This window comes from Mchenga conophoros, linkage group LG22, assembly GCF_057382185.1.
Source record: "Mchenga conophoros isolate Kocher_MC1m ecotype Shallow Benthic linkage group LG22, M_conophoros_male_GT1.1, whole genome shotgun sequence".
In the NCBI taxonomy this organism is placed as follows: Eukaryota; Metazoa; Chordata; class Actinopteri; order Cichliformes; family Cichlidae; genus Mchenga; species Mchenga conophoros.
The window spans coordinates 16,328,184-16,340,496 of NC_140546.1; the positions used below are offsets into that span (position 1 = coordinate 16,328,184).

The 12,313-nt window shown below is 39.5% G+C and overlaps 1 protein-coding gene across 1 annotated transcript; it reads right to left on the reverse strand.

The window, feature by feature from the left end:
* Positions 1 to 1,198: 1,198 nt before the first annotated feature.
* Positions 1,199 to 12,195, reverse strand: LOC146549198 (TBC1 domain family member 20). The gene is made up of 11 exons (XM_085262831.1): positions 12,142 to 12,195; positions 11,967 to 12,041; positions 11,176 to 11,230; positions 9,203 to 9,333; positions 8,998 to 9,078; positions 8,431 to 8,617; positions 8,241 to 8,342; positions 5,623 to 5,764; positions 4,632 to 4,816; positions 3,704 to 3,813; positions 1,199 to 2,149 (listed from the first exon to the last, which is right to left on the reverse strand). Exons 2-11 carry the CDS (start codon positions 12,034 to 12,036, stop codon positions 1,983 to 1,985), a joined length of 1,230 nt encoding a protein of 409 aa, XP_085118957.1. The 5' UTR covers positions 12,037 to 12,041; positions 12,142 to 12,195; the 3' UTR covers positions 1,199 to 1,982.
* Positions 12,196 to 12,313: the final 118 nt, after the last annotated feature.

Consider the following 12,313-nt stretch of genomic DNA (forward strand, 5'->3'; position numbering starts at 1 on the left):
AACATTTTTAAAAGAAACAAAACTGGCCTGCAACTAAAGCTAACATTTCCCATTTCTCGCTTTTTGCACAAGTGCACATTTAATGCATTTATACTGGACAATCAAATGTACAGCTCAGGCTATTTGATCAACCAGCACAGGATTACCGACTGACTTGCAGACCCAGTCAACAGCTTGTGGGGTATTTTCCTCGGATTTATTTATTTATTTATTTTTTTAATATATATATATATATATATATATATATATATATATATATATATAAATAATGATTAACTTATCTCATCGTGATGAATGCTTGGGGCTCAGAAGCTCTAATTTACTACAGTGAAACTGTAGACACAACTGATTGTGCACGGCTGACTTCACACGCAGAAGAAAACAACAGGGCAGACTGCACGGCGAGCTGTGCAAACATGTGATACATTCATATCTGATGACAGAGGAAGCAGCGGGGATAGGCTGGGTGGCTGGGGAGTGTTGTGACTTCAGCGAAGCTTCGGTACATGCTTGTAAAAGCTGATTAATTATTCATTATTTAAGTCTAACAGAGAGCATGCATCGCTGTTTGGAAGGAAACCCCTCACACACCCACGCGTGTACCTCAGGTGGAAGCGGCCTCTATTATTAATATTCGCTTTTCAGGCTATGAAACTCTGTGATTAGCTTTGGCATTAACAGCATCTAAGTATGTGTGTTGCTATTCGGGGAGATGCACAAACAAATATATTTACGTAAAAATCTTTCAGTTACAGAAATTGTTCAAATTGTCCACTGATTAAAGCTAAACAGTCATTTTTAAGCTGCAGAAAGATGAAGATGAGGTATTTTTGCTCTAGTGATGGCTGTTCGGGGTGGATGTCAGCGCAAACCTGCTAAATATTTTAGGAATGTAAAAGTACTGGTTTCTTCCCCATATTCACTCAGTGCGGTGGGCAGCAAGCAGCAGCAAAACTGCAACTGAAAACATAAAAAAAAACTGCTTCAATACCTCCTGCTAAATGATTTTCCAAAAAGTATCACTGCTTGCATAAAGCGACCCTTGTTACTGAGTGCAACATTCATATTTTGATAGCGCAAAAGCTCATTTGGTGTGTCACGCTCTACTGTAAATTTAACTGGCTGCCACCTGGAGTAAAGCAATTAATACAAGGCTCACAAGAAAAATCTCCACCTCCATCTTTCTCTTTCACTTCCCTTCTTTGCTAGTAACTAGAAGCTTTTAGCAGAAAACGCCGCTCTTTAATAATTTGTACTCATGTGTCACTGTGCTGGCTTTGGGCACTTTTGGCTCTCAGATATTGCTGCTGATCTAAAAAGCAAATGAAACACTTTAACAGAAATACACAAACCGGGCAGGATGAACTAAAAACAAGTATCAGCAAAATAGTCAGCTGACAAGAAATAGATAGCAGCAGCCTGAAACAGCAAAAATGTGTTAGTGTTTCACGTGCACGGACGGATCCTTATGTAAAGGGCCGCTGACAGGGGGACATGCATAATCCCCTCCTATATAGGAGCAAGTCACCCAGACTGTAAGAGCCACAAAATGACAACTAACCCTTTTGCTTTGCACCCATTTGTGACCTTCATCTCTTTGTCACCGGTTTGGCTTTCTACTTCAGGTATCCTGCTCACACACACACACACACACACACACACACGTACGTGTACAAGAATCCTGAGGCTGAATTATAGAAAACAAGCAGCATGCTTGTTCAACGTGGTTTAGTGGCAACAACCTGTTTGGCACCAATATTGTTCCTCCTCATTTTCTTCACCATCTCAAGATAAGCTTCAAGTTTGTAAAAATGTGCACCTATACTGCATGTGTCAGTGTTCTTTTTTTTTTTTTTTTTTTTTTCCTAAATGACATCAGAAACAGCAGTATGTGACATTACGTGATGGCAGAGCTTCAGTTCATCCTTTAGTGTCAGTGTTCTTGCTGAATAGTCTGTATTCCCACCACCGCCACCGCCACGTCAGAACAGTTGAAGTAATGCCTCAGGTCCCCAGTCCATGGCGGTCTGAGCCACAGCGAACACGGCTGCCCCGAGTGTCGCGGACAGCCCCCACACTGCCATCTTCACCATCCTGTTTCCCCTCCTCCACAGCTGGCCTCGGTCCCCGGGCAACGCAGCTTCCAGGCCTGCGTGTCAGGAGGTTGCGAGCACAGAATAAGGAGGAGCACAAAAACTGCAATATTTCGGTTTTGTAAAATTTAGAAAGGAGCTGCTTCAGTCTTATGATTATTTTGGATGCTGTAGTTTGACTTTTTTTTTACTACTATTTTAAATATTAGGTTCACCCTTCAGCACTAACAAACAGACTACATCTTCTAAAAATGTCCATGGAGTTAAATCAACACAAATCAAAAAACACTTTAAGCGAAAATTGAATATTTTAAGCTTCGTGGAGGTTTCCTGCCAGGCTGCATTAATAGTGCATTATTTAACATTTAAACACAGACCTCGTGTGTGGAATTTTAAACTTCTCAGTTTTGTTTCATTTTATAAAACTGTTGGGTGGTGGTGATGTCACACGTATTTAACCGTAGATCTCTCTTTAAATTGGCATGTATATAACAACCGCTCTGGGAATTCAATGTTCTGAGCGGCAAATTTAACCGAACAAAGGTAAAACAGCTTTTCTATACATTTGCAGTGCCAACCACAGCTAGAGGTGGCTGTGTTAAAGAGTGATTAAACACAGACATGAAGTCAGTTTTTATTGGCACCTCTGGGTGAAAGTTTCAAGTGTTTTGCATCTATAGTTATGCAGCACAATCCTATAACACTGCACCAAAATGGAAAGCCAGTGTTAATAAACAGACTGACTTCTGACTTTTTTTTGCCTTTTCCATCACTCCCAGTGTGTCTATCCACCATTTTTGTTGAATCCTTTGTGGCTGCAATTTGAATCAATTAAAAACAGCAAATACTAAAGAAAGGCAATCCCACCCCCCAAGATTTCAAACACATGGTATATCTTTGATCAATGAAATCAGCTAAAATTGGACTTGAGTTACAATAGTGTTGTAAAACCACTGCTTACAAGGTGAAGGACGATTTTTCATAGTTAATGAGAGGCAGAGAAGAAGGTTCTATAGATCGGCCCTCTGTGTGTCCGTTATGCATTTCATCTCACTTGTAATTGAATTTTGATGAAACTATGGGGAGTTGTGTAAATAAGCTTTAATATTACTCTGCTTAGTCTGAGGGGAATGATACAACATGTTTGTGATTGCGTGTTCATCTTATACAAGCTGCTAAAAACCTACGGGAATAATGCATCTTTTTGTTCTGTTCTGCCATATTCAAATTTGCACTTGATTGGTCTGATGGGGGTGCTACAGTATTTGTTTACTTGTTATTGATTGGCCCAAAGGGAGGTGCAGAGATTGTGGGCGATGGCATATTTGCTGTTGCCTTGTTTTGAAGAATTGTGTTTACATGAGGTGGAAAAAACAAATGTAACAAACTGAGGATCCAACATCCAACAAATTTTCTTCATACAGTTCCACAGTTGATGATAATAATATTATTATTATTATTATTATTATTATTATTATTATTATTATTATTATTATTATTATGCCAACTTCAAAGAATTTACTTTTACCATAACCATCTACATGTCTGTACTCTGTATGTGTGAAGACCTCCTTCAGAGTCAGTAATAAGATTACAGAGGCTATTTTTACCGTGTCTGGAGGTGGTGGAGCCCTGGGCCTTTGTGAGACGCTGGAGAACAGAGTCCGGCCTCTGGTGGAGGGTGGAGAGCTGAAATGCCTGGAAGGTGCTGATGGACCGGCTAAAGAAAGCAGAGGAAGAGAAGGAAAGTAGAGGGAGATTTAGTCAGTGATGGAGAACAGAGGCAGGTCTAAGGTGAAGCATGGATAACTGGAATGATGTGAAAAGATGGTCTGATGAATAAAGTGATGGAAAAAGACAGGCGAGGAAGTGAGTGGTAGACAATTTCAGAGAACTGCTAACTCAATATCTCATGTGTATAGGAAGCTCAGAGGGTAATGTATGGTGAGACAGTATCTTTCAGTGTGTCAGTCAAGGCCTTGTGTCACTTCATGCCCTAAACAATGACTGTATGAGCCACACCGAAGGACACTGACAGGCAGAAAGCGACTGATGGCTGAGGATACACACTGAAAAGGAGACTGTCATCATGCCTCTAAGACTACCCCCTAAAAAGTTTAAAAATGTGAAAAATGGTCACACAGAATCACACACACTAAATGTCCTGTGTGTGTTAGCAGCACCACCGAGCCAGTCACGATGTGCTTATTGAGCATCAACTCTCAGTTGTTGAAGGAATGACATTACATTACATGCATTTTCTGCATTTATTAAATATTCAATTAAATTCTATTTTATTTACAAAGCACCAAATAACAACAACAGTTACTTCAAGGGGCTTTACCATATTGTAAGATAGAAACTCTAAAATAATACAGAGTTTAGATGACCCCCTATGAACAAGCACTTGGCGACAGTGGGAAGGAAAAACTCCCTTTACACAGGAAGAAACCTCCTGCAGAACCTGGCTTAGGGAGGAGTGGGTTGAGGGGATAGTAATGCCCAATTAACAACTTTATTAAAATGGTGTGCCCTCACCTCTTGCGAGACTGCAGTGCTGCCCGCTTGGCCAGTAATGATGGAGGGTACTTCTCGAACAGGTCCTGTGCCTGGCCAATCAGAAGCTCGTATGGGAGATCCTGGGGGATACGAGAGAGGAGGTGGTGGACCATGGCCATGTCACACTCTGTCTGCTTCACCTCCTTTTCTCTGTGCAACACAATCTGAGGAGAAGAGGAGCAAAGCACCAGTTAAAACTTTTAACCCTAAAGCAGATCACTCTGGGTAACACTTGAATACTAGACTGCATATATAGTACATTAGCTTGCGTTGTTTGTGAGGCGCAGTAAGTGCACTGCAGACAGATAAGCAGATGAAGAGTTAAAGCCCCATGCTGTGCGCTGTACTCTGCCTGGGAGGAAACATGAACTACATTCTGCTTTGTTGTTTCACACACTTCAAACAGAGCTCTCCCTCTGCCCAGCCCCTCTAAACACACTCACACACACACACACACACACACACACACACACACACACACACACAAAAACATCCTCAAGTGCAAACAAGAAGCCACTAATCAAAATGCACAGACTCTACAGTTAAATAACACAAAGGAACAAAAGGACTTGTGTACACTCTCGACATAACATACTTCAGCAGACAGAAACAATCCAGCTGGAAGTAACACACATGTATGGCATGCAGCAGTTAGTGTGGAGGAGCAGATGAAAAAAGTCAAAATGTTTTCCTTTTGTAATCTGTTTCCGTGTCCTTCCTACTAAAGCTCTCACATCAGTCAGCTCTCTCTGCTCATTCTTTTTCCCTTTCCTCTTTAATCCCTCCCTCTGTACCCCTCTTTCTCATCTGCTCATTAGGAAGTATCTAATTAACTAGTCTGATGACTTCACAGTACTCTGCCTCACTCTGTGTGTGTGTGTGTGTGTGTGTGTGTGTGTGTGTGTGTGGCAACATGTATTCACGTGTTCTGGATTACTGACAAAACAACCTCATTGGCTCTCGCCCATACCGTAGCAGCAAGGTAGATGGGCATCAGGGGATGTGAGGCCAGGAAGAAGTCGTACAGTCTCAGGGTATGCTTGAACTCTGAGAGAACATGGCCGTACCATGTGATGAGCCAGGAAAGTGCAAAGATGGTTCCAACCTCCGCTCTAAAGACAAAAGGCACATTTCATCATGTTACCTTATTTTAACATTTCATTTGATTATTTTTTTGTAACCCTGTTTATACATATATCTACGTTCATATTTGCCCTGTTTGATCCTTTCTGAACTATTTTGTATTTATTTATTCTCGGACTTCTCTAGACTGGTTTTGTATCATTCACATTTCAAAATAATCCCCATTTATTTACACTGGGTCTTAGTGCAGCAGATGACCACATTAAAGAGATTTTAATACAAATCCAAGAATAGAAACATTTATGAAACCATAACAGTATATACTGTACAGTGTTGCCTCTGTACACCACCACAGCAGATTTTGATTAAAAAATAGTTAATATGTGATTAATGTTCACACTTTTAGCTGTAATTCAAGAAGTCTTACAGAAAAGTATTTAATCAACTATTTAGACATTGCAGGCATTTTTATAGATCAGAGGCTCAAACGCAACCTGAGAAACTAACATTTTACAAACGGGGACTGAAAGAACATCATCAAATATCCCTGTACTGTTAGACCTTGATTTTATTCCACTTTCTCTGTCTTGAGAAACTTGTCAGCTGCTTTGCAGTTTCCTTTGGACTCTTAAGTAGCATCCATATTTGGCTGAATCTGAGCAGATAATATAGTTCTGTACACTTCAGAATTTATCCTGCTACTTCTATCAGCAGTCACATCATCAATAAACACTAGTGACCTGGTTCCACTGGCATGCATACATGCCAATGACATAACATTGCCTCCACATGTTTGACAGATGATGAGGTCTGCTTTGGATCATGGGTTGTTTCTTTCCTCCTCCATACTCTTCTCTTCCATAATTCTGATATGAGTTCATATTGGTTTCCTTTTTCCAGAGCTCTTTTAGATGTTTTCTGGCAAAGTCTAATCTGGCCTTTCTGTTCTTAAGTGTAAGCAGTGGTTTGGACATTTCGTTGACAATGACACACCTACCTCCTGGAGAATGTTCTTGACTTGGTTAGATATTTTGAAGGATATTTTTTGTTTTTGTTTTTTTTAAACCAAGGAAAGAATTTGTAAAAATCAAGTGTCTTATCTGGTCTTCCGGGCCTTTTGGTGTTGCTAACTTAGACTATGTTTTCCTTCTTTTTAAAGATGGACCAGATTGTTTTCTTGGCCACTTCTTAAGTTTTGGAAGTCAATGAATTATCACCTAAATTTCTATGAAATAACAAGACACATTTGAACCTTTCATTGTTTGGGAAGCCACCCCTCCAAAAAAAAAAAAAAATTCATTTGACCACAATAAAGGTCAGACTTGTTTGCCTGACTCATGCCTTTAAGTCACATTTTAAACATATGGTCAAGTATGAAAAGTGAGAACGTACAATCACTCTTTCTTAATATATGACTGCCCGTTTTAAGTGATCCAATGACACAGGACATGTGGATCAAAACCAGAAAAAAAAGAAAACCTCTGGATCTGAGTTGGTCAAAAGCTTTTTTTCCCCACTCATTGCCTTTAATACATATGTCATAATCCTGAAATCCTGAACACTTGAGATATAAAATACAGAACTGAAAGAAAAGTATGTTTTCTTCAACCTCATATATCCTGCTACTGTGCCTCAAGTAAAATAACAAATTAGAAGTTTCCGATCAATACTGGACAGGAGAACTGAGCGACAAAGAACAAATGCGTGCTAAATAAAGGGACTGACAAATGGAAAGAAGCAGGGACCGATAGAGGGAAGGAGCAAAGGGCAAAGAGCATGTGCGATGGGTTGGGTAGGGATTGAAAATGAAGCAGGAGAGAAAGAAAAATAAAGGTGAGCAAAAGAACAAGTACAGAATAAAAGAGGCAGAGATAAGAAGACAGACAAGGAGAAGAGGAAGCGCACAGCAGAAAGGGTGACTGAAACTTTGAAGTAGGGTGTTGTTTATCCTGCTGTCTTTCTCCAAGTGCAATGTCTTGTTTTTTGTGCTTTTTCTGTTTATGTCAGCATGTATGCAAGTAGACAGGTAGTTTGCAAATATGGAAGTTGCCAGTACAGTATCAATTATGAACAGGCAACAAGACAACAACAAAAAAAAAAAACTGCAGACATGCACACATCAAAAATACTTTAAAGGGTGATTCGATTCATTGATTTGCAAACATTCCCATCCGCAGTCCATCACACATTATCTGCAGCAGCTGGCTATTTCTTGACGTCCTTTGTTTTGTGTTTTAACAAACTGCAAATTGTTCATATATCATTTTTAGGTGAATTCACTAGTAAAATACATTTAACTTTATCTCGCAAATAAGGTTAAATGTGGTGTACACCTTGGCAGGACAGACAGGCTGTTGTACCATTTGATAGCTGAACTCCAACTGCTGATGTGTTTTCAGTAATATTTTAATTCAATTGCAAATACACTAGCCGTTTCTCTCCCTGTAAGCATTATAGGTAAAAACCAACACTGTGGTGCCCTCTAGTGGTCACTACTTTTTGTACCTGATCATGAAGTCATGCAGTTCCAAATCAACCTGCTCCAAAATAGGCATTAGATAATTTAAAATGTGTTTGGTGCTGTCCATGGTAGGATCCATGAAGTCCCTGCACAGAGAGAAGACTTGCAGAAGTTGGAAAAACATTTTAACTATACATAAAAGTATGAGAATCATCAGGAAATAAAATATCCAACCTGAGGTGATAATTAGACAGTGTGTCCAACAAGGCGATGGCCATTCGTTCCCCAACTACCAGCAGCAGAGTGACGGCCACATCATGGTAGCCTTGGTAGTAGTGCAGCTGAGTGTTACGCTTCAAAACCTCCAGTATGATGTCGATGAGCTGCTCCTGAAGCACTGCTCTCTCCGTGGCTGGCATACCTGCAGAAGAGCAAATGAGCAGTGCATTTATGTAATCCAAAAAGTGACACTAGAAAGTGTTTATTATTGGATTATTAGAGTTCAGAATACAGAATCCAGTGTTTTCTATGGGCCTCATTCTGCTATGTTGCAAGATTTTAAAGGCAAACGTGCTTGCTGACTCTGTAAACAACAGTAGTGCTGTTGAATTTAAAATACAACAACACTCTCAGCTCAAAAAAGTGGGAACTCCTCCTGTGAAGATTAAACTTGGTTTATAAATTACTCACAAGATAACTCCATGTTGCTGTAAGGTCAGGGTTACAGTTTAACAAATGGCACATTGCGCTATGCTGCTATCTTTAGAGATAAAACACACCCACCCACACACACACACACACCTTTCGGAAAACGCTTCATCGACCTCCTGACATCAAGGACTACTTGGTTGTAGTCTTTGTGGTTCTCCCTCACATCTCGACCTAAAACAAAAGAAATATTTCCCTTATTGTTGCTAGCATTGTTTGCACTAGGAGCACTTAATTTATTACTTATTTATGCAGTTCATCAAACACTAACCACGCATTAAGTTAAGTGTATACTAACCAGGTTTATGTGGTAGCTCATAGACATTTATGTTCAGTAGTTTGGGCCATACTTTTCTCCTTAGCTCATCAGTGAGCAGTCCTCCTTTACTGACTGCCGCTCTCCTCAAGGTCTCAATGTCCACTGGATCACTGTTCATTCAAAAGCCAAAATTAGACAATTTTTATATTACTTACAGTCTGCTCATAGTATCTAAAATTTGTACCTTTGTACCAGTTAGAAACTCCTACCTCTGATTTAAATAAACTAAGAAAACAGCTAATGCATTTTTTGTAGAATTAAAAAATTACTATGTTCAACAGGTCAGCACTATTTATATGTTAATTTTATTTAAATTACTCTCACAGGCTAAAATTTAATTGGAGTCATTTTAAGTAGTTTAATAAAAATTCTTTTAAAAATTACTGCCTGAAGTCTAGAACACATGTGCATGACCAAATATGACTTGGTCATTGAAGAGAATCCCCCCAAAATAATAATAATTCTCTCTTGAGCCGTTTTTGCAGTACCCTTTTGGAATTCCCACCGCTGTCCAATCAGTTTTGCAGAATTTGGCTGAATCTGAGTAGAATGAACCCTGCTGCTTCAATCAAGAGTCTCATCACTATAGACTAGTGCTCCGCGTTCACTGGCAGCCATACATGCCCATACCATAACATAGTAAACACTGTGTTTGACAGATAATGTGGATCATGAGTGGTTTTCTACTTCTCCATACTTAACTCCCCATCATTCTGGCACTAGTTAATCTTATTTTCATCTTTTTTCCAGAACTGTTGCCACTCTTTTAGATGTTCTCTAGAAAAGTCTAATACAATTCTTGAATGAACCAGTAGTTTGGACCTTATTGTAAACCCTCTGCATTTCCATTCATGAAGGTGTCTTTTGATTGAAGACCTTAAGAATGAAACACCTACTTCACAAAGAGAGTGTTCTTGATTTGGCAAGATCTTGTTTTGGCATCATCTTGCCAAGTGAATTCACTGGCTAGTGATGAACCACATGATTTTGATCACTCCTAAAGTTCCTGTGTTCGCTCTCTGATAGGTTTATTTGGGGATTATTCAGACTAATGATGGCCCCTGTCACTTTCATCAACATCAATTTTGGACTTCTAAATTAAATTCAGATGAACAGCTCCTGACTGAACACCTCGATTTAACTCCAGATATTTTATCTGTGTAATTTGTCATGAATTAATGAGGGAGCAGGCTTTGCCTGGCCATGAAAGTGCTAATCAGTCAATTGTCCAATTACTTCTGAGCTGCTGAAAATGAGGGACTAGCTATAAAAACTGCTATAATTTTCAAACAGTTAATGCAATATCTTTGTGAAACCCCTTGAATTACAGCTTAAAGTCAGCACTTCAATCACATCTTGATTGTTTTATTTCAGTTTTAAATTTGAAATTCACTGGGGTGATGTACAGAGGCAACATTAGAAAAAAAAAAGTATCACTACCCAAAAACGTGTAGACTTAACTGTATAACACATTTTAGGACACAGTTTAAAGGTCCTTATGATTACATCATAATATTCCTGAACACACCAGAGTAATCACCACATGTGCAATCATGTTAGTATAAAAGTTATTGTCTGTTGATAAATTAGTGCCATCTAATTGTGAAATAGTGTATTGGATAAGAAGGTAGAGGGGATTTCTCCAGTGGAAATATGCCTTATGCCCTGGAGTTGTAGAACTATCTGAGGTATTTATTACCATAGAAAATATTGAAAAGAAGATCCACTTTTTAGGCTTCTAAAATGATGAAGAAGATTGTCAGGCTTTTCATGTTCGCTGAAGCAACTATTTTCCTGTTTTATTTCACTCCTAGAACATAATACACAAATCTGGATGTCCCATGACTGGCAGCACATAGCTCAAGAGTGTAAAATTGCTCTTCATCTGCTTAAATGTGCATGTCCAGTTTTTGTGGAGTAAGCACACTCTAGAGACACACTGTGATATTAACCTGATCAAAGCCTGATGGATCTCAGCCAGCTTCTGCTTCCTCCCACAACCTGGCTCTGTAACAAACAGGCAGAGATGGAGGTGTAAGAAAACAAAGTAAAAGCGAGTGGTATGGATGAAACAGAGAGTTGTGCGAGAGCGTCCACAGAGAGAAGAAAGTTAGGGGGGAAGAAAAATGGATAAGGACAGAGACTTGAGGATCACGTTTAAAAATCACACTATTATGGCTTTGAAGGTAAACCCAAAGATTTATACTTATTTTACTAACCTGCACAGACAAACCAGGTGTTTCTTCATTCATTTCATACTAAAAGACATTGCCTTTTTTAAAAGTCATTTACGCAAGCAAAGCCATTAGGATCAATGATCATAAAGTTATCTAAATGCTATGCTTTAGATTGCAGCCAGTGTGAGTTAAACGCAAAACAAGTATCAGCTTTGCTGGATCGCTGACCAAAAGCACCTTTTCCGTCTCCTCCCTGCCAGACTGTCAGCTGTAAATTTCCAAGCAGTCCAGTCTGCCTGACAGGCTGCCACGCAAGCAGCTAAAGTTTGCCCTCTTGTAAACAAAGCAGCACATTTTTAGTTGCTATCACTTGACTGCAGTAATATTAGATTAAATTAGAATTAGCTACATAGTCTAGTCTGGTCTAGTTTTGCTTGCCTGCACGTACAGATGTTATCGAAGCAGCCATCGTAATAAAACGGTATAACTTTAAAATAAGACGTCTTAAGCGACTGAATGTAGTATCTCTTCTTCAAAAACAAAGTCTGTTAGCTGTCATCGCGTACCTCTTGTGAAAGATCCATTCCCATTCACCACAACTCCGCCGTTCTGTTTCTTCCTCTTGAGTCTTTTCATTCCCTCTAAAAGCAGACAACGGAATCTCCGAGTTTACACCGTAACATATGTGAGTTAAAGAATTAAAAATATGTATGTAAACAGGTGAAAAAACACTGAAAATACCTGTCCCAGCGACGAAGCTTCCCTCAACAGCTGTCGCTACTTAACTCAACCGAGCGAGCGTTCTCAGCTACAATGCAATTGGTCAGAAATACCACGTGACCAAACCGACGTATACTATTGGTTTTCCTTTCACTCGCACTGCAACCTGACTTGATCACAGATTTGTAGTCCA